General features: G+C 37.9%; 1 protein-coding gene across 2 annotated transcripts in view; it reads left to right on the top strand.

Annotated features, from left to right (window-relative positions):
• The window catches only part of SPEF2 (sperm flagellar 2), a 209393-nt gene that overhangs the window by 70914 nt on the left and 119135 nt on the right, over positions 1–19344 (top strand). For both annotated transcript variants that reach the window (XM_082453670.1, XM_082453669.1), the window contains exons 10-14: positions 10962–11181; positions 13003–13151; positions 14623–14683; positions 16047–16108; positions 18029–18132. In XM_082453670.1, the coding sequence (XP_082309796.1) occupies positions 10962–11181; positions 13003–13151; positions 14623–14683; positions 16047–16108; positions 18029–18132 (596 nt within the window). The remainder of the gene's footprint in view (positions 1–10961; positions 11182–13002; positions 13152–14622; positions 14684–16046; positions 16109–18028; positions 18133–19344) is intronic.

Here is a 19344-nt window from a genome sequence, read left to right as displayed (position 1 = left end):
CTCCCAGTGTGCCATGATCAATGCCTTGGAGGGCCATGTGGCTTTCCAGGACAGAGAATGGAACCAGGAGTAGGAGCCTGTCATGTGGGGGCAAGTAAGCTACTCTTCCACACGATCTCAGTGTGTCACTTTGCGCGTGTCAAATCAGAGTGCTAAGCAGAAGCCCCTGCCCACTGTTTGCATCTGATTTGTCCTTGAATTACAGCAGCACTGAAATGTAAGTTTTCAGGACAGAGGATCTCTCAGAGTGGCTTAGTCTCAGTTACCCCTGGTAATCAAACCTGTAAGACAAAGTATCAGCCCAGTGATTCTAGCTGCCTGACTTACAAGTAATCAGTAGCTTGGAGTTTTAGAAAAAGAAGCCTGCCATTGCTCACAACTGCTGAGCTTTCTGAACTTCTGGACTTGTTAGAAGCTAGAGCTATTGGATTGCATAGGGAGGTGCCAGGCTCCCTCGAGTGTGGGCCTGTAGGCTTTGAGAGTGATCTTTGTCACATTCTAGCTAACTGACAATGGCCAATTTGAATTTCCCTCCAAAAATAACCACAAGGTAGATGGAGTCTGTTGTCCTGGGTCTTCTTTTGTGACAGACTAGAATTAAATATGTCTGTTTCCATAGTATTAGATCAGGGCAGACTGGGGAAGGCTACTGCTGGGACAGAAGTGAGCAAGCTGCTGAATGAAAGCCATTATTGGACTCGGACCATTCTTCAGATTTCCTGATGAGCCAGAATTAATCATGGGATCGACCTATAGAAAGGCATTGGCTACTCACAATGCTACTTCTAGCCCGAACAGTCTTCAGCTGAGCATAGCAGGTGAAGTGGTGATAACATCTGCCTTTCCCTCGTTACCATGGGCGACGCTTGCACTTCCTGGCCATAGATAAGATGTGGTCCACACTCAGCACTCTAGTGCAGAGGCATGCCTCCTCTCCGCAGATGCACCTACCATGCCAAAGTCAGTGAGAACTGTACATCACCATGCCCCTGCCTTCTCTGGAAGCTGAAGGCCAAAGTGTCTGGCAGGAAGGTGTGGCCAGGCAGCTGACCATACTCTGACCTGACTGGAGGTCAGGTGACTTGGAAAGGCTGCCAAACTCACTCAGCAGGGCCAGCTCATCTTTTCAGGTTGTTCTGAGGGCTTCTTGGAACTGGGTCCCGATAGAGAGCCCGTTCCATGACAATTCTTGGATAAGAGGTCAGGATTGAGTTGCACATCAGCTAACTGCCCGTCCTCCCTTCCTCCTTGTCAGAGGCAGTAGAAGGCAGCATCCATCTTTCCATCAATCTTGCCAATCTTTGATAGGAACCTGCCTATCAAACAAGTCCCACACAGTGGTCAAGAAGCCCTGTAGGGCTGCCAGGTTACATGAGCTGAACTCCCCATCAGGCAAGATATCCAACCATCCTTTCTTCTTCTCCTGAGAACCATGGATAATTGTGAGGAATTTTAACAGCTGAATTACAAATTTAAGCAGTTCCTCCAGATTCTCTCAAGGTTTTTGGGTGGTTGGAGGAGAAAGAGCCTGGGAAGAGAAGGCAAAGAACAGAGGCTTCAAAAGCTACAAAGTTTTACCTCAGTACTTCCCTGTGAAGTTTGGTTTTTTCCTGAGTGCCAAATTCCCCAAGCACGGTAACTGGAATATAGCCACTAGACTTTCCATGTTGCCATAATAATAGATGTGCTTCTATATCTGATTCCTTCTGGTAGGAGACAGGACAGACCCCAACAGAATGTCAACCATGAGAGCTAGTGCCAGGGGTTGGGTTCTTAGAGCTGGAACCAAGGTGGTCAAGATAATTTACCTGAAGTAGCCAGAAACTGGAAGAGGCAGAGGTGGGATCAAGCCAAGTCCTTTGAGCAAGTCAATGATCAAAGCTGAGAATGGATAAGAACCAGACTAGAAAGTGGAAACGAAACCAGCAGGTTGGAAGCTAGGCAGTACTGGAACAGGCCAGGACTCAGATGAAAGGCTTGGAAGTTAAGTAAGGAGGCCCTGGGCAATTGCCACAAACAGAGCTGGAATTTTTGCAGCTTATTTTTATTATCTGCCAGTCATGTGGTACACCTTTGGGTCAACGTAGTTTAGGAGACCCAAGACAAATATCCAGTTAAGATTATGAAAGTAACCAGGTCATAACAGCTTGCCATAGAGCAGACCTTACCTATCCATTCACTCAGCCTGCTCCTTACCCCCTCTGGACCCTGTTAAAATCTCTGGCAGAACTTCTTACAAGTCCCAATTTATAAATTATTTATAATTTAGTACATTTTAACTGAGATGCTTTCTGCTGCCATAAAAAAGGATGGGTTGATTTAATAGAGAAGCTCTTTCAAAATCATACTACAAGCTGTTACTTCTAGAAATGCTTCCAGGGTTAGCTAATTTCATACATAGTGTGTGGATTCTTGCTAACTTCCATCTGTGAGGATGACACTTTCTGATCTTATTCCTAGATTTTAGGTTGGGTTGTGCCTATCTTATTTGGAGAACTAATTCATCTTTGTATTTAATCAAAATTAATAAAATGCAATATCCATGCGTTCACTCATTTGTTCAGTTCACATATATTGAGCCTATACGGCTAATTGATTCATTCAGTCAGTCAGTCAGTCAATAAATATTGAACACCTATTATGTTCCAACACTGTTCTGGGAACTAGGGATATAAAGTTGATTAAGATAGAGATTCTTCCCTCTTGGTGCTCACAATTTAGTGGAGATGAGAGAAAAACCATTCCAGAGCATGATATTAAGTATGGATAAACAAGGAGGTTATGGGGGGCCCATTAGAAGGGATGAGTTTCAACTGAATTGTGAAATATGAGTAGATGTCAGTTGGTCTAAAGGTATTAACTCAAAACTGACCTAATCCTATGAACTGTGAGCTTATACTTGTACTCTCTCCCTATATTTGTATCTTCTCCATGATTTCATTTAATTTCAAGCATGTAGACAAAACTAAGCTCAGGAAGTATTTTGGGTGTCCTAACTAAGAGTCACCTGCCTCATCAGAATTTCTCAGTAACTGCTAAAGATATCACCTTGAGTATGTCCAAAAAACTTTAAAGAGAAATATGTAGATTTTCCAGTGAATTTAAATATTATAAATGGACAATTGGGCAAATGTACCTGGTTAAGACATCATTTCCTGTCCAAGGCATTTGGTCTTGAGTTAACAAATCACCTCATCTCCCACTCACAAAAACCTTTCCTTTGGATACAGTTTAGCTATTAGTTGGTCTGTTTTCCAACAGGCCTGAAAATTTTATTTCATTTTGAGTAATAAAAATAATTGGTAATAGTTTTTAAAGATTTACATTATGAAAAAATTTTAAAAACAGGAATTGTACAAAGAACTATTTTCTAAGATACTATAAAATAAGCAAGCTAAACTAAGATCTAAATCACACAAAATAAGATCTAAAAATATGAGCTGGATCTTTAATTATTAGCAATTATGAGAAATTTCACTGAGAATTGTATTATTATGTTAAAAATGTATTTGATAAGTAAATATCTACTCTGTACCTCTCTGGTTTGAGTCATCATTAGTATAAAGTTAAGCATTTACTCTTCCTATTTGCAGATATCTAAGAGATGAATCCAAGGTGGTACTTAAAGACATGAAATCAGAACTGAGGATTCCTGATGTCTTGTCGAATAAAAGATCCTTTATTTTTTATTTTTCGAACAATGGATTGAGACTAGATTATGAAATTAACTTATGGATAGCAACCATTATTTATTAAAAAAAATGAAAACACAACAAAATAAGAGAAATACAATGCAATGCAATATAATAGAAAATAAAGCACATTACCAGGTAGTAAGGATGAGCATTTCATAAAACTTTTTCTTTTCTGTTCTATATATACCTGTATACAAATACTAGGTAACAATGCAAAAATGTATTTTTTATGGAAGGAACTGGTTAAAAAAAAATGTCTTAGAAGATGCAGTACAAGTGGAAATTGTGCAACAAGAGAAGCTGGGCAGGTTGAGGTACCCTCACAGGGGTTCAGACCAATAAATAATGGAGACATTAGGTGAAATGGTTGACCCAGAAGCCTTGAATGGCTAGAGAGAAGTCCATCATGATGAATATAAGTGTAATGTCCCCTGGAACTTGAGGATTGGCGATAGCTACAACAACCCCTGAGGCTGCTGCTACTACAAGCTTTAGTTGTATTTCAGGTATCACGAAGGGTCATCTCTTCCTCACTGCCTGCAGAGTGGTATGCCAAGAGAAAGCCAGCCATGGGAAAAGCAGAATTAAGGTATTAAGGTCTTGGTAAGCTGTACTCTAAAAGGGGCATAGCCTTGATTTGTGGAGTTGCTACCTGTGTTGTTTCTTGAAGTCGGTTTATCTGAAGCTTTCACCCTAAGTCCTTTGGCCATTGCGTCAATATAATCTGTCTGTTGTTGGGTTTTATCATCTATAAGTAAGAAGACTGCATTTCAGGAAAGCTCAAGGAAACTAGCAGGTGTCAAAAACAGTGTGTTTTATCCCCTAGGAGGTTCTTTCTCCGTCTTAGGAGAAAAGGCATTTGTCCTGTTTTTCCAAATGCGTCAGTAATTGAATTGTGAAACACTTGGAGCCTACCAAACTGGGAATATCTGGGGTACTTCAGGTCATGCAGATGTTGATAAATTCTAGCAATCTATGAGGACAAACACTGGATCATGTGTACTTTCAAATTAGTACCACCACTCTCCAAAAGCCACATTTGAATATCACTGCTAAATATCACTGGCATAGCCCAATGTTTTTTATTGAATGTTGTGCTAGTGACACTCAGACTTTATGGACTAGTGAATATCTCCCAAGGCCCAGATTCTGTTTCTGTAAGTTGGTCAAAGTGAACCACATCTCCCCCTCTTTAAAGGGGAGATCAGAAAGCTGTATTTCCAATTTGAATCTTTAGAAGTGGCAAGAAATGAGAATGAGACGCATTTGCTTTGGTCCAGGGATAATCATGTGCAGGGAAATAATCAGAATCTGTTGCGAAAACCACGCAGCTCCACCAGCATCATTATCCAACCACTTGGGCAATGTTTCAGGCAAGGAGGAATCTAGTGGACTGAACACATGGACAATCTTAGGCTTGCCCTTGAAGTGTGCACTTCAGCCCACATTCAAGCACATTGGTTCCGAGCTGATGCTGTCTGTAAATACTCATGATGCTTTTAGCCATGATTACTAACAAGAGGACCAAGGATGCTGACACATTAGGCCACAGGAAACAAAAAGGATTTGACAGGGTGGAAGTAACCAGAGTGGGAAGTCTGGGTAACCATGTGGTACCTACAACAGAATACAGGGAAGCATGTGAGTGTATTGGATCCAGCTTGGAAAACAGTGTTAGGTCCATGTAGTCTGTGAAGATGGGAAGAATAGGTCGATACCAGGGTCTCAAGGCAGGATTCATTTTCCAGAAAATTCAGTGTAGGTAAATTAATAAAAACAGTACTGGTGAACAAGTTGTGACCAAAGGCAGAGGCTGTTTATTCTCTGTTGTATTTCATGATCTCTGTGTGTAGGTAGACAAGAATTCACAAAGACAGGTGGACTCTAGGTGATGGTGGATCTTATACCTTCTCAAAAATGCATACAGATGATATTTATGCAGGTACAATAAAAATATTAATATTAAAATAAAGAGATAATAATTATTTGTTATATGTTCATGACAGTTTATAGTAATCAAGGGCAAGTATCATGGAGCACATCTACACAGAAAAAGTGTCTTGGTAAACTAATAGTTTGTACCAGGTGATACTTACCTGGTGTTGCCCACTCTGGGCATCGAAGTCTTGAAACTAATAGTCAGATGTCAATTTATAATAATACCTGAAGGAATAAGAATTATATACTTTATTTTATAATTTTATGTAATTTTATCATATAATTAATGTAATTATATATAAAAAACATATAAAATAAGGATCGGGTAAAAATTTCTGTTCCTGTTCACTAATGAACTAGTAAAATCTCTTTAGCTCATTGTCGTTAAACTGGTCATCTTTATTCTGGTCTAATTTCCTTCTTTTTTCAGTTCTCCTGACTTCCTTTTCCCTCATCATGTTCTTGTTCCAACCTGACATGTTTCCCTTTACTTATCCTTTATCTTTAGTCTTATTAGGAATTTCACAACTGTATCTTTAAGGTGATGCTGTAAAATGTGTTCTACCAAATCCTCGATTTGTCCATCTCCAATGGTCAGGCTTCAGTCCTTTCCCTGACCTCAGCATTCAGTTCTCTTCACAGTCAACATTCTATCCCATTGTGTTTGGACACATTCTACAACTAATCAGTGATAAAATAGGGCTTTCTTCTGACCCCTTTGTGAGGAAGTGCGCCTTTCTGATTGTGGCACAAGCTGGACGTGGTTTCCCTTTGGGCAGAAATGTGACTGCTGTCACCCCTCCTTTAGGGCACTAGTATGTGCCTGCAGCAGCAGCCTGAGAACTTCTAGTTAAGCATTTAAAGTCAGTGGTCATATAGGCTACTTACACAAGCCTTTCACTCAATCTTTGCAACAACCCTGTGAGATAGATACTATTATCATACAAAGATGAGGGAATTGACAAGGGTGCAAAACAAGTAAGTAGGAGAACTATTATGGGAACCCAGGTCATCTGATTTAAGTCCTAGACTGTTTCCTTCAGAATGAATTAAATGACTGCATAGCACAAAAATCATTAGAACATTCAAACTTTCCACTTAAACTTGACCTTGGACTTATAGCCTTTTTAATTTTAAAATAGCACAGTTTCTCTGGTTTCCGTTTTTTATGTGGTTATTTTCTGATTGTCACATTACATAGAATAATTATCACTTGTCTAGTTAGAAGTATAAATGATTCCAATGAATGAAAGCAGAAACAAGTAATGAATCATAATAATCAGTAATTATGCAAATCAATTCAGTATTTACCTAATTTTGAATAATGCATGCAATTATTATGCACAGAGTTGTTAGAAAAACCAAAGGCATTAAACTAAAACAAAATAAATTTTACAAATAAAGGGTAGTTTGTATAGAAGTGACAAATATATGTATATACTAATAAATTCTACCAATTTAAAAGAAAAACCTGTTATGAATACTTTTTTGTTTATTTGTTTCAAAAAGTATTTCTTTATCTCTTGTGTTCTCATATCATAAATTCAGGCACCAAACCAAATAATACCAGTTGTAAAATAATCTAATTTTTTGTCTGCTAATGTGACATATAAATCTCACTAGGTACTAAATTCTTACACACACTTAGATCTGTTTCTAGAATTTATATTTTTGTGCACTGAATACCCTGTTTCTGCAAATCTTTCTTTTCATTACTTTGTTCTTAATAAGTACTTTAATATCTGGTTAGGCAACACTCCCATACTACTTTTCTTTTTCAGTTTTTAAGTGAATGTTTTTATCCGTTACAATTCTTCTTCTGCTTTAACTTTAGAACCATTTTGGATGTCATCCTGAAGGAAAACAAAAATGACACTAGCACTTTTGTTTCATTTCATTAAGTCAGATTAATTTGGAGAAGAATTAAATGGCTTATAATATTGGACCTTCTTGACTTTCCCTTTATTCAAGTCATTTTTCTTACACTCCTCAGTAGAAATATGAGGTTGTTTATATATAGGTTCTCTATTTCTTGTCAATTCCAATGATTTTTGTCAAAGTTTCTAATTGCAAGCAAAAAAGTTGACTTATGCTGAGTAAGCAGAAAACACATTCAAATATGTTGGGTAGCTTAGTGAATCAGTAGGTAGATTCAAGAACCAGGCTCAATGTTAAACTTCCAAGGAAAATGATCAGAACCATCACAGCAAGTTCTGATGAGAAAACTGTCACCACCACGGAGCACTAGAGGTTCAGGCTGCAGCAGCTACCTCTGCACCAGGAACTCAACTGTTACTTCTAGGAACACTGCTACTTCTTTTTTCTTCTTTTTTTTTTTTAAATTTTGTTGAAGTATAGTTGATCTACAATGTTGTGTAAATTTCTGCTGTACAGTAAAGTGATTCAGTTATACATGTATATATATACATTCTTTTTCATATCCTTTTCCATTATGGTTTATTACAGGATATTGAATATATTTCCCTGTGCTATACAGTAGGACCTTGTTGTTAATCCATCCTATATATAATAGTTTGCATCTGCTAATTCCAAACTCCCAATCCTTCCCTCTCCCACCCCTCCTCCCACTTGGCAACCACAAGTCTGTTCTCTATGTCTGTGAGTCTGTTTCTGTTTGGTAGATATGTTCACTTGCTACTTCTTTCTTTATCTTATTTGCATTGGCTAGAACTTCCAGAATAATATGACTATTAATGTAAATGATGAGCATCTTTTTCTTGCTCCTGCCTTTAGTGAAAAAATGTGTTGTTCATTTTGGTTCACCATTACATATTGGTAAGATATGTAAAAATGTCAGGGAAATCATCTTTGATTCAGAACATATTAAGAGATTTGTTTTGTTTAAATTTTTTTCTCATTAGAGAATTCATGAATTCTGAATTTTATCAGATGCATTTTATCAGATGCTTCTTGGTCAAAATTATCATATATTTGTATTTTTTTATTTTAACCTATTAATGTGATATAATAATAGGTTTTCTAATATTTACCCTTCCTTGTATTCATGAAATAACTCTTATTCAGTCATGGTGAGACAACTTCAATATAGTATAGAGGTTATGAGCACATGTTCTGGAATCTGCCTGCCTGGGTCCTAATTTAGGCTCTGCCATTACTATTTACTGTGACCATGGACAAGTAACAGCCTCTGTAATTCTTAGGGTTTTCTTCTGCAAAATTGGCAAGATAATAATACTTATGTGAGAGTTGTGTGAGAATCATTTGAGATTATTCCTGAAAACAACAATATATGAGATATACTGAGTGTGTAATAAATGTCAATTAATATAATTATTTTATCTTAATATAGACTGTTTTTGTCAATATTGTATGCGTGATTCTTGCAATATATTTCCAAATGAGATTGACTTGTCATTTTCTTTTTGGATGCTGTCTTTGTCAATTATCTTTGACACCTTTTTGGTATCAGTGTTTTGTTAGTCTTGCCAAGTGAACTGGAAAGCTTTCTATCTTCTTCCATATTTCAGAAGACTTTAAATAACATTTAAACTTCTATTTAATTAAGGAATGAAAAATTTTCTGTTTTTTTCTGTTAACCATCAGTGTCGTCACATTTGCTAGGTATAGTTCTTTGACAACGTTTTCATTTCTTTCATGGCTTTCACCTTTACAAATATTCCATTTAAATTAACTTTAATCATTTGTACTTTCTTAAAATATCATTTTTACCATACATTAATAAATTCAAATTTATTATGGTAGAGTTGTACATAATATTTTCTTAAGGATTTTTAAGTCTCCTTAAAATCTGTTGTTGCCTTCATTCCTATGTTACAAAATTGATACTTGCTATTCTTCACCTTTGTTCAGAACTGGTAGCAATTTCATTATGATTAGTATGGATAAGTTCTAGAAATACATTAATAAAAAGTATCTCAACAGTTTTGCTCTCTGTCAACTTCCATTATCATGAGTTTCTTCCTCCTTGTTCCTTTTTGGTTATTTTTAAATTGTCTTTTACTATTTTCATGCTTAGTTCATTTATTTTCCTTCTTTTTTATTTTAGATCAAAGCATTTTAGGCTAAGGGACTATGAATTTTCCTCTGAGTACAGTTTGATCCCATCTCATATTTTTTAATCTATTATTTTTAATGTTTTGTTTTAATCTGTTGTTTATAGACATTTATAGCTTTAATTTATTCTTTAATCTAAGAATCACTCAAAAAGACTGTTTTTAACTTTTAAAATTAAATTAAAATTGATTTCTAGTTTTATTACACAGAGGTCAGAGAATGTGGACTGTACAATTTTTGTTTTTGTTTTTCTTTCCCTCTAATTGTTTGATCATTTAAGCAAGAAACGTGAAAAAACTGGAAGTCGTTATTACTGTCCTGCCCCTGGGTTCTTCAGAACCATTTGTTTTTAGATTCTATATATATGTGTTAACATACGGTATTTGTTTTTCTCTTTCTGACTTACTTCACTCTGTATGACAGACTCTAGGTCCATCCACCTCACTACAAATAACTCAATTTTGTTTCTTTTTATTGCAGAGTAATACGTAGAGAATGGACCTGAGGACATGGGGAGGGGGAAGGGTAATCTGAGACGAAGTGAGAGAGTAGCATTGACATATATACACTACCAAATGTAAAAAAGATAGGTAGTGGGAAGCAGCCACATAGCACAAGGAGATCAGCTCCGTGCTTTGTGACCACCTAGAGGGGTGGGATAGGGAGGGTGGGAGGGAGACACAAGAGGGAGGGAATATGGGGATATATGTATATGTATAGCTGATTCACTTTGTTATATAGCAGAAACTAACACAACATTGTAAAGCAATTATACTCCAATAAAGATGTTAAAAAAAAAAACAAAAAAAACTGGAAGTCGAACATAGTAAACTGAGAGGACAACATATTGGGCATGAAAATTCTCTTTTATCTATCTTACTTTAAAATATGTAAAACTAAGCTTAGTACTTGAATAGGGTAGCCGAATAACCCTTACTGTCTTTTATCTCTCTACCGATAATATCAATTTAAGTGTCTTAATGCTCAACTTTCATTACAATTTGTTTCAACTCAATATGCCTACTTTCATAAACTGTTAAGTATTTTAGAGGCTTGGTTTATTTTTTTCTTTTACTTTTATATGGGAAGCTCATTTTTCACTGTCTAATATGAAAGTATTATTCATGTTATTACTCATTTATGTAATGTAATTATTGATTCACTTTTGTTTGCTATAATTTGTATTTACTTTCAATTTTCATATTTCCTACATACTTAAATTCCACTTTTAAGAATATTTCTGTTTTGTTTGTTTCATTATTATTTTTGCAGAACATGGTTGGAGAATGGACCTTACCAGAAGAAATGGTTGATAATTTACCACCCTCCAACAATTGCATATTGGGCCATGTGATTCACAGACTAATTGAAAGTTCTCTTCCTCCTCAAGTTGAATCAACAGTACCTGAGTTACCTTCATTTGCTATAAAAGGATGCATGTTGGGAAAAACATTTAGTGGAAAAACTACTGCTCTAAAGTCTCTAGAGAAAAGTAAAATTTCTTTTTTGTTTGTGTTTTTTTCCTTTATTGGATTCTATTTACAATGACTGTAGCTGCAAATGGCTATGTCTGTAGAAAACATACATGAGAATCTGCAAATATATTGGGAAATTCTGTCATCAAGAATTTTGTAATAGGGTGATCACATAATTTATTGTCCAAGTCAGACACTTTTAGGAGTAGAGCTTCATAAATTGGGACTGTCCCAGGGAAACTCGGATATATGAGCTTGCTATATAATTATGATGCACGGTATAAAGAGAAATAATGTCTCAAACTTTACTTAAACTTTCATCATAGATTTTACTTTACCAATAGATGAAGTAGGAAAGTAATAATTTGTCACAAATAGAAAAGAAATCATGACTTCCCTGGTGGCGCAGTGGTTAAGAATCTGCCTGCCAATGCAGGGGACACGGGTTCAAGCCCTGGTCCGGGAAGGCCCCACATGCTGTGGAGCAACCAAGCCCATGTGCCACAACTACTGAGCCTGCACTCTAGAGCCTGTGAGTCACAACCACTGAGCCCGCAAACCACAACTACTGAAGTCCACGCACCTAGAGCCCGTGCTCTGCAACAAGAGAAGCCACTGCAGTGAGAAGCCCGGGAACCGCAAAGAAGCGTAGCCCCTGCTCGCTGCAACTAGAGAAAGCCCGCACACAGCAACGAAGACCCAACGCAGCCAAAAATTAATTAATTAAAAAAAAGAAAGACAAGACATCAACTTAAAATTATAAATGTTTTAATTCTTCACATTGATTGAGTTCTTTCCCTTTAATGAACTTTTGGCTTTTTATCTAGAAGTTCTTTCAGTTAGAAGTGAAATCTTAGTTTTCCATCTATTTAATTAGTTTTTCTTCACTAATACTTACCTTTTACTGTTTTTACTGGAAAAATCAAAATTTTCACTGAGGCCAGGCTGTCTTGTAACAGTCCAAGGCAGAGAACAGTAAGTCATTATTGAGAGGTTAAATAGACCTCTTTAAAAGGCAGCCTAACAAAAGCTCAATGAGATACCACTCCACACCCTCTAGGATGGGTATAATTTTTAAAAATTGGAAAAAAAGTGTTGGTGAGGATATAGAGAAGTCGGACTCTCATACATTGCTGGTGAGAATGTAAAATGGTGTAGCCACTATGGAAAGTAGTTCGTGATTCCTCATTAAGTTAAATAAAAAATTACCATATGACACCAGCAATTCCACCACTGGTATATACCCAAAAGGACTGAAAAGAGGTGTTCAAAAAAAACCATATGCAGGAAGGTTCATAGCAGCACTATTAATAGTAGACAAAAGATGGAAACCATCCAAACGTTCATCACCTGCTGAATCGATAACAGGATGTGATATATCCATACAATGGAATATTATTCAGCCATAAAAGGAGTGAAGTACTCTATGTGCTATGGATAGACTTTGAAAACATTATACTAAGTGAAAGAGGTCGAACACAAAAGACCACATATTGTATGATTCCATGGATAAGAAACATCTAGAAGAGGCCAATCCATAGACAGAAAGCAAATTAGTTGTTGGGGGCAAGAGTAGGGAGATAGGGAGTGACTGCTTAATGGATACAGGGTTTCCTTTGGGGTAATGAACATTTTCTGGAAAAAGGTAGTGGTGATGATTGGACAACATTGTAATGACCTAAATATCTTTTGGAACAGTTAAAATGGTTCATTTTATGTTATGTGAATTTTATGTGCACCCTGAAGAGTATACTCTAAGGGTGAAGCCAGCACAGAAGAACAACGATGTCAATTTCCTAAATGAAAAGTTATTAATAAAATTGTCTTTTGTATTTTAGGCTTTCCTATTCAGGTACTTTCTATTGACACTCTCGTCCAAGAAGCGATCCAAGCATTTCACAACAACGAGAAGATCAGCGGAGCCCTTCAGAAAGCAGCCGAAGAAAAGGCTCTACCAGTTAGGCAAGAGAGTAGTAAAGAAAGCCAGGCAAGTGAGATTTTAGTTTTCTTTTCTTCACCTTGTACATTAGAGATTTCCAACTGGATGGCATTTAAGAGATCCTCTAGACCAGAGGTTATCAGACTTTTCTGTAAAGGTTCAGAGGGTAAATATTTTAAGTTTTATGGGCCCAGAAGCAACATCGAGGATATTACATAGGTACTTACATAACGAGAGAAAATTTCAACCCCCCTCTCCACTCCGCACATACATACACACACATCAGTTGACCTAGGTGGGCCATCCAGGGTGGTGGGCTGGCTTTGTGCCCAGTTACCATAAGCTGGAGACATTCTCCTGAGGAAAGAGCCACCAGCTGGTAAAGCTGGTAAAGGGGTGGAGGGGCCCAATTGTGAGGGCTTGGAGAGGGGTGAGGTATGAGTGTTTTGGACGAGTTCACCACGTCACCAGCTCTCAGAATGGAGTTCCACTCCTGAGAGCCTGACAGTGGCCAACAGCAAGTCCCCATCTCGTAGATGCAGCCTGATGCCAGTCCTGGGCAGCAGCCAAGGAGGGTGCTGGAGAGGAGCAGACAGAGGGCGAGGGGGGCGCCCGGCTTGGTCCTCACAATGCTATCCTGTGGAGTGATGCCCAAAGACTGTGTAAAAACAGCCAGCCGATTTTGGTCCAGGGACCATAGTTTGCAGACCTCTGACCTAGACTAGTAGATCTCAGTTTTGAGGGGTGGCTGGTAGGGGAAGGTCTCTTACGGTTTACCTGCATTACCGTTTCCGTCAGTGTTGCATCTTGCTACATTATTACATAAAGATTCTAGGGCAGGAATTAGGAGAATGTGCCCCCCCCGCCCCCCGAGAATCATGGTGTGGTCCAACCTGCTCACTTTAAAGGGAGACAGTAGAGACCCTAAGCATGAGTTGATTTGCTTGGGGTCAGAGGCTTGTTGACGGCTAGGCTGTGATTGGAATCCCAGCTTCTAAATCCAGTACTCTTTTCCCTGCCTTATCCTGTTTCTGAAATTGAATAAATTAGCGGAGAATCTAATCCAGGTCATTTGCATGAGCTGCAAAATAAATACCATTTAAACGTGATTCTGGAAATAACTGGGAGAGTTTTTCTTCACGGTGGGCTGCCTCTTCTTCTCTGTTGTGGTACTCTGTATTCTAATCTATAGGGTGATAGATAATGTACATGTTTTTCCTTTATTTCCCTTTTGGCTATGACTGACACCTCTAAGGTTGTTCTTTCTAAGGTGGTTTTCCATAAACTCTACCTCTTTCTCAGCTTCCATTATACTTTCAAAATGGCAGTTCTATAAGTACAATTATCAAATTTTGTTTGCTTCCGGAACTCACTGAGTTCTTCTTAATATCATTAATGTTTTAGATAAAATAGTCTATGTTTTTAAACCCTACTTATAGACATAAAATTAAGAATGTTATTAAAATATGACAATGTTAAAATCTCTCCATGTGTGTTCACGTGTGTTTCCTCCCCAAAGGATCTGCAAAATGTATTTTCAGCTGAAGTATTACCAGAAACAGAAGATAAAAGCAGACTTAGTAAGTAAGATATTGAAACAAATAATCCATCATTTTCATGAGAAAGACAGATAGACGAACAGTAAGAGCACATGGATGTGAGCACAAACCAGCTTTCAGGGAAAGAAAGGGGAGACGGGGAGGGATGCATGCCTGTCTACATGGTCACGTGACAGAGACAGCAAGATAAACCCAGACGTCCCTAACCACTGTCTACAACTGGGGGTAAGAGATGACAATTTCAAAGGAATCTTCTCACACCCCTTCAAGCAGCTGCTCAGTTTTGCTGTGGTTTTGAAAACAGCCAGGCTAAATCATCGTCACTCTTCCTGGCTTTGCAGGCAGACAGTAGTTTATGGTTTCTTCTCACCTATGCAGCTGGGGGGAGTACTGCTGTGCTCTCTGCACGCTGCTGCTTTGTTCACTGTGATGAGGGAGGCTGCGGCTCTGTCTCTTCCACCCACCTGAGCAGTGGTTCCTTAGATAAAGCTAAGTTTATTCCCAGCCTTGGGCAAAGCAAATAGAACCAAGCTTCCCAAACCCAATGAAACGTTACCTCCCTTGGGATCTGGGCTTTAGTCCTTCAGATCCTTGGTAGAACCATTGAAGGAAAACAATTTTAAATCTTAAATATCTTTTCTATTTGTGCTAGTAAGGCTTTGCCATATTCAATTGTTGCCTCATATTCTAGCATAAAATCGGTTCCTTCTGTGCCATCACAATTCTTGCTATCACCCTTGGACAATGTGCACATTTATTATGAGCAGGCAACACCACCAGAGCAGTCAAATTTCCCACCCTTTAAAAGAATATAACCTGTCCCTTGTTTCAGTCATTTGTTTCTTACAAGATAATTTTAATTGATTTTTTAAACTATCATAAGTATATTTTGTGACATATTCTATTACAGAGGTCCAGTAAATTATAAACAGACTCTGAAAACTTATTTTTTCTGTGAAATTTAACTAAAAAACCCCCTGACTTCTAGAGTTTTCCACTTTCAGAAGTGTTTGTTACCTACAACTTGATAATCCAGGAAAGTAAAAACGTAACAAATTAACATCTTAATGACTTCTCTTGAGATCTTGGCTTGTTTTCCGAAAAGAGAACCCAAACTATGTTAAAGTATTTCTAATGATATTGTTCTGAGTGAGCCATACTGGAAGGAAGTAGAAAACACCAAACCACACAGTGGCCAGGACTTAATGTTGCGGAATGAAGGTAAACGCCGTGCTGTGCTGATGCTTTTACTCCTTTCCTCTGAGTATCTCAGGCATAGCTGAATCCAATAACCCACATGTCCAAAGCCATAGATGGTCAAATGTTAACATGGTTGTTAGCTGTAAATACCGGAGTATGTTCTTACCACTTTTTCTATTGCTAGGTACCAATACTAGAAAAACACCAAAAGCTGAAGAAGTCGTAGCAAGTGAGAGTTTCTCTGAAGTAAGTACTATAACCTAACTTTGGCTACTAGTGTATTGAAATGTGTTTTGATTCATAGCCTTTTCACAGCATTTTCATCTTCAAATGAAATGAAATAGCAATGTGCTCCTCTTTGGTTTAAGATAAATCTGATGGTGAAATTAGCTAAGCCTGAATTTACTTGATATTTTTTATATTCTTAATATTCTTTGAATCTAAAGCAGTGGAAATTGCTTTCAGTTTTGCCAGGTAAGAAAGTAAACACATGCTTTTAAAAATTTTAGACTTATGCCAAATTTATATTTATGTATTTTTCTTTATCACTTAATTTATGACTTTTATTTCCTTTCACAATTTCTTTACCTTTAAAGATTTTTTTTCCAGAATTTATCCTTAGACTTACTGTTGACTCTGCAGAATTTTTTATTAATCCCTGAAAAAATATTTACAACAATCTACAGGCTATTGCTTCTGATGCAAACTAATATTTCTATATATAGTATTGCTTTACTGTATATTGGAAACATTTTTGATCATCAAATAGAACGGTCAGATTAATCAAGTGGGATTTTATTAAATAAAACTAAAGGAAATAAAGTATATTTGATTACCTTTATTGTTTGTTTCATCAAGGAAACCAGTTCCATAATATTTTAGATTTCAAAACTGCTTAAAGATAGAAAAAGTTTTGGAAGAATATACAGCAACCTGTAAATGTGATGACCTATGGGGAGAGAAATGGGTTTAGAGAAAGTGATAAAGGGGGACTTATAATTTTTACTCTGTGTATTTTAGTAAATTAGCAGAAAGACTAAGTATATTTTTATATTTACATTTATTGAGTTACAAATCCCCCAAATTCCATATTCAATTCAGTTCAAAGGGCATACTTTGTTCCATGCATTGTTGTAAAGGGGGAGTGGATATGTCAGTGAACAAAAAAGACAGGGTTCCTGGACTTTATGGAGTTTACATTCTAAAAGATGGAACGAGATAATAAACCATAAACACACAAATAAATGAATTATATGAACCATTAGATGGTGATGATGCCATCAGAAAAGAAAAAGTAGGGTAAGGAGATCACCTTGAGAGAGTGAGATTTAAGCAGATTGAAAGAATCACCCACTGGATCTGGGGAACCATTTCAGGCTGCCAGAATAGCTGGACGACAGTCTTGAGGCAGAAAGGTGGTTGGCCAGCAAGGTGGGGGAAGAGAAGGGATGAGGTTAGAGAGATGAGTGGAAAGGGAGAAGACTCAGGGCAGCCAGAGCCTTATACGCAGTGAGGAGGACATTGGGAGTAAAGGAGGAGCGTTTGCAGGGTTTTCAGTAGAGACAGAGTATCATTTGGCTTATAAAATGCTCACTCTGGTGACTGACTCTATTTTAGAATAGGCACTAGGGCTGTTCCTGTGGATATGGAGTAGCTAAATTAGACTAGCCCTCTACAGATAACAAGATAAAGTCTGGACAAAATACAAAACCTAATTATCTGAGGGCCTGAAGCAGGCAGCAAAAAAGCAAACAGCAAAAGCCAGGCAGAAAATATATGGGATTTGACCATTGACAGAAGAAAACTTCAGTGGGCAGAAGCCAGGTTTATGCAAGTCACCCCAGAGGACATGCCGCATCTGCGTGCCATGAGTGGTTAGAACCCGAGCAGAAAGCCCTAATCTCTTTGATTTAAGATACTAGAAAATGAAGTTTGGGGATGCCAGAGCAGCTGATAATTAAAGAGGAAGATTTTGGAAAGGAGGGAGCCAGAGGAGGAGTCCTGAAATCTGCATATACATTTTCCTTAAACGCTTGGCTGATTCCAAAATTGTGCTAAACGATCAGTGTCTTCACCAGGGAACACGACCATTTAATTTTTTTCCCTCCAAATATTTGGAATCTGACTTTTAAATCAGCTGTCCCCTACCATTGTTTATTTTCACAGCTCACTGTGCGTGCTCAGCTTGGTGCAAAATCAGAAGAGTTGCTGAAGAAAGGAAAGAGCATATCTGATATGTTGCTAGTCAGCATCATGGTAAATGCTATTAAGTATGTTATCACACTTTTCTCTTTTATATCTATTTAATATGTTCTTTATCAAATAGAGTTGTATAAAGAATAATACAGAAATATTTTTATGTTCAGCATCTAATGAATTTACCTAAGTAAACACAGCAAGATAAAGATAAATTTTGTGATTTACATGTCTATATTTCACTCCCCCCCCACCCTTCACCAACCTTGACTTCATTCACCCAGATGTGAATTCAGGTTAAGTTCTATCCCGTGTGGGGAATTCAAGGAGACATTAGATACTTGGAAAAGCCAAGGGACAGATTTTGGAGAAGGGAGACCCTAACTATATGGTCACGGGCCAGTGTGCTTCTTCATATTGTGTTTCTGGAGGAGGAAGTGACCCCTGTGACTCAAAGGCTGGGCAGTGCAGGGTAGGAAGGCCATGAGAAAGTAGAGGTTGCACAGGCAAGGACTCACATACATGCATAGCACAGAGATGATGTGCAATAAGGGTAAAGAAAAAATTTAAGTAGGCTATAATATTGTAATTCCTCCTTTCTAAGGATAGAGGATTCTCCTCAGCCCTCCTTTACAATACAGAAAAGAGAGAAATTAAAAGAATCCATAGGGGTTCTGTTGATCCGTGTAATAAAGAAATGAGGCTGAACAGGCTGGAAAAAGGAATCAACAAGGCTCCTGTTGCAGGGTGTTGCAGAGCTTCGAGTGAGTGAGGGGTTTGGGGTAGCTGTGCTACCTGGGAAACGTTAAGACTGAGAGATGTGAGAACAGGAAGTTTTGGAGAAGTTTTGCCGGGCATCTGGAATGGACTCCCCCTTTAGAGTTTTCTTCAGAGACCTCATTAAAGATTTAAGTTGCCTCTCAGTTGTAATGTATCTTGGACTGATTAGTCTTTGAATGCAACACTGAAGAAACTGGGCCACAGTGATGCTATTCTCAAAGCTGGAGTCATTCTAATAGTTGCAACATTTTTCAGTACTGGAATAAGCCATGGGAGTCCTTGTTCAAAGAAAATTGTATACGAAAAGCATCAGCTATAAAGCAGATCTTAGCTGTGGTTTCACTGAAGTTGGAGCGTCTACATCCCCTCCCCAGAACTCCACTACCCTCCCACCACCGCCACCACTACCGTCATCCCCTCTGCCCCTGAGGCACCATTAGAGAACTGTCATCAGTTTGACATCCTTTCATTTAGTCCAAATGCGTCCTTTTTCAGTGAGGAAAGGA

The sequence above is a fragment of the Balaenoptera physalus genome, assembly GCF_965194825.1.
Source record: "Balaenoptera physalus genome assembly, chromosome: 3".
Taxonomy (NCBI): domain Eukaryota; kingdom Metazoa; phylum Chordata; class Mammalia; order Artiodactyla; family Balaenopteridae; genus Balaenoptera; species Balaenoptera physalus.
Note: the sequence above shows the minus strand (reverse complement) of the source record. Positions and strands in the feature narration are given on the sequence as shown.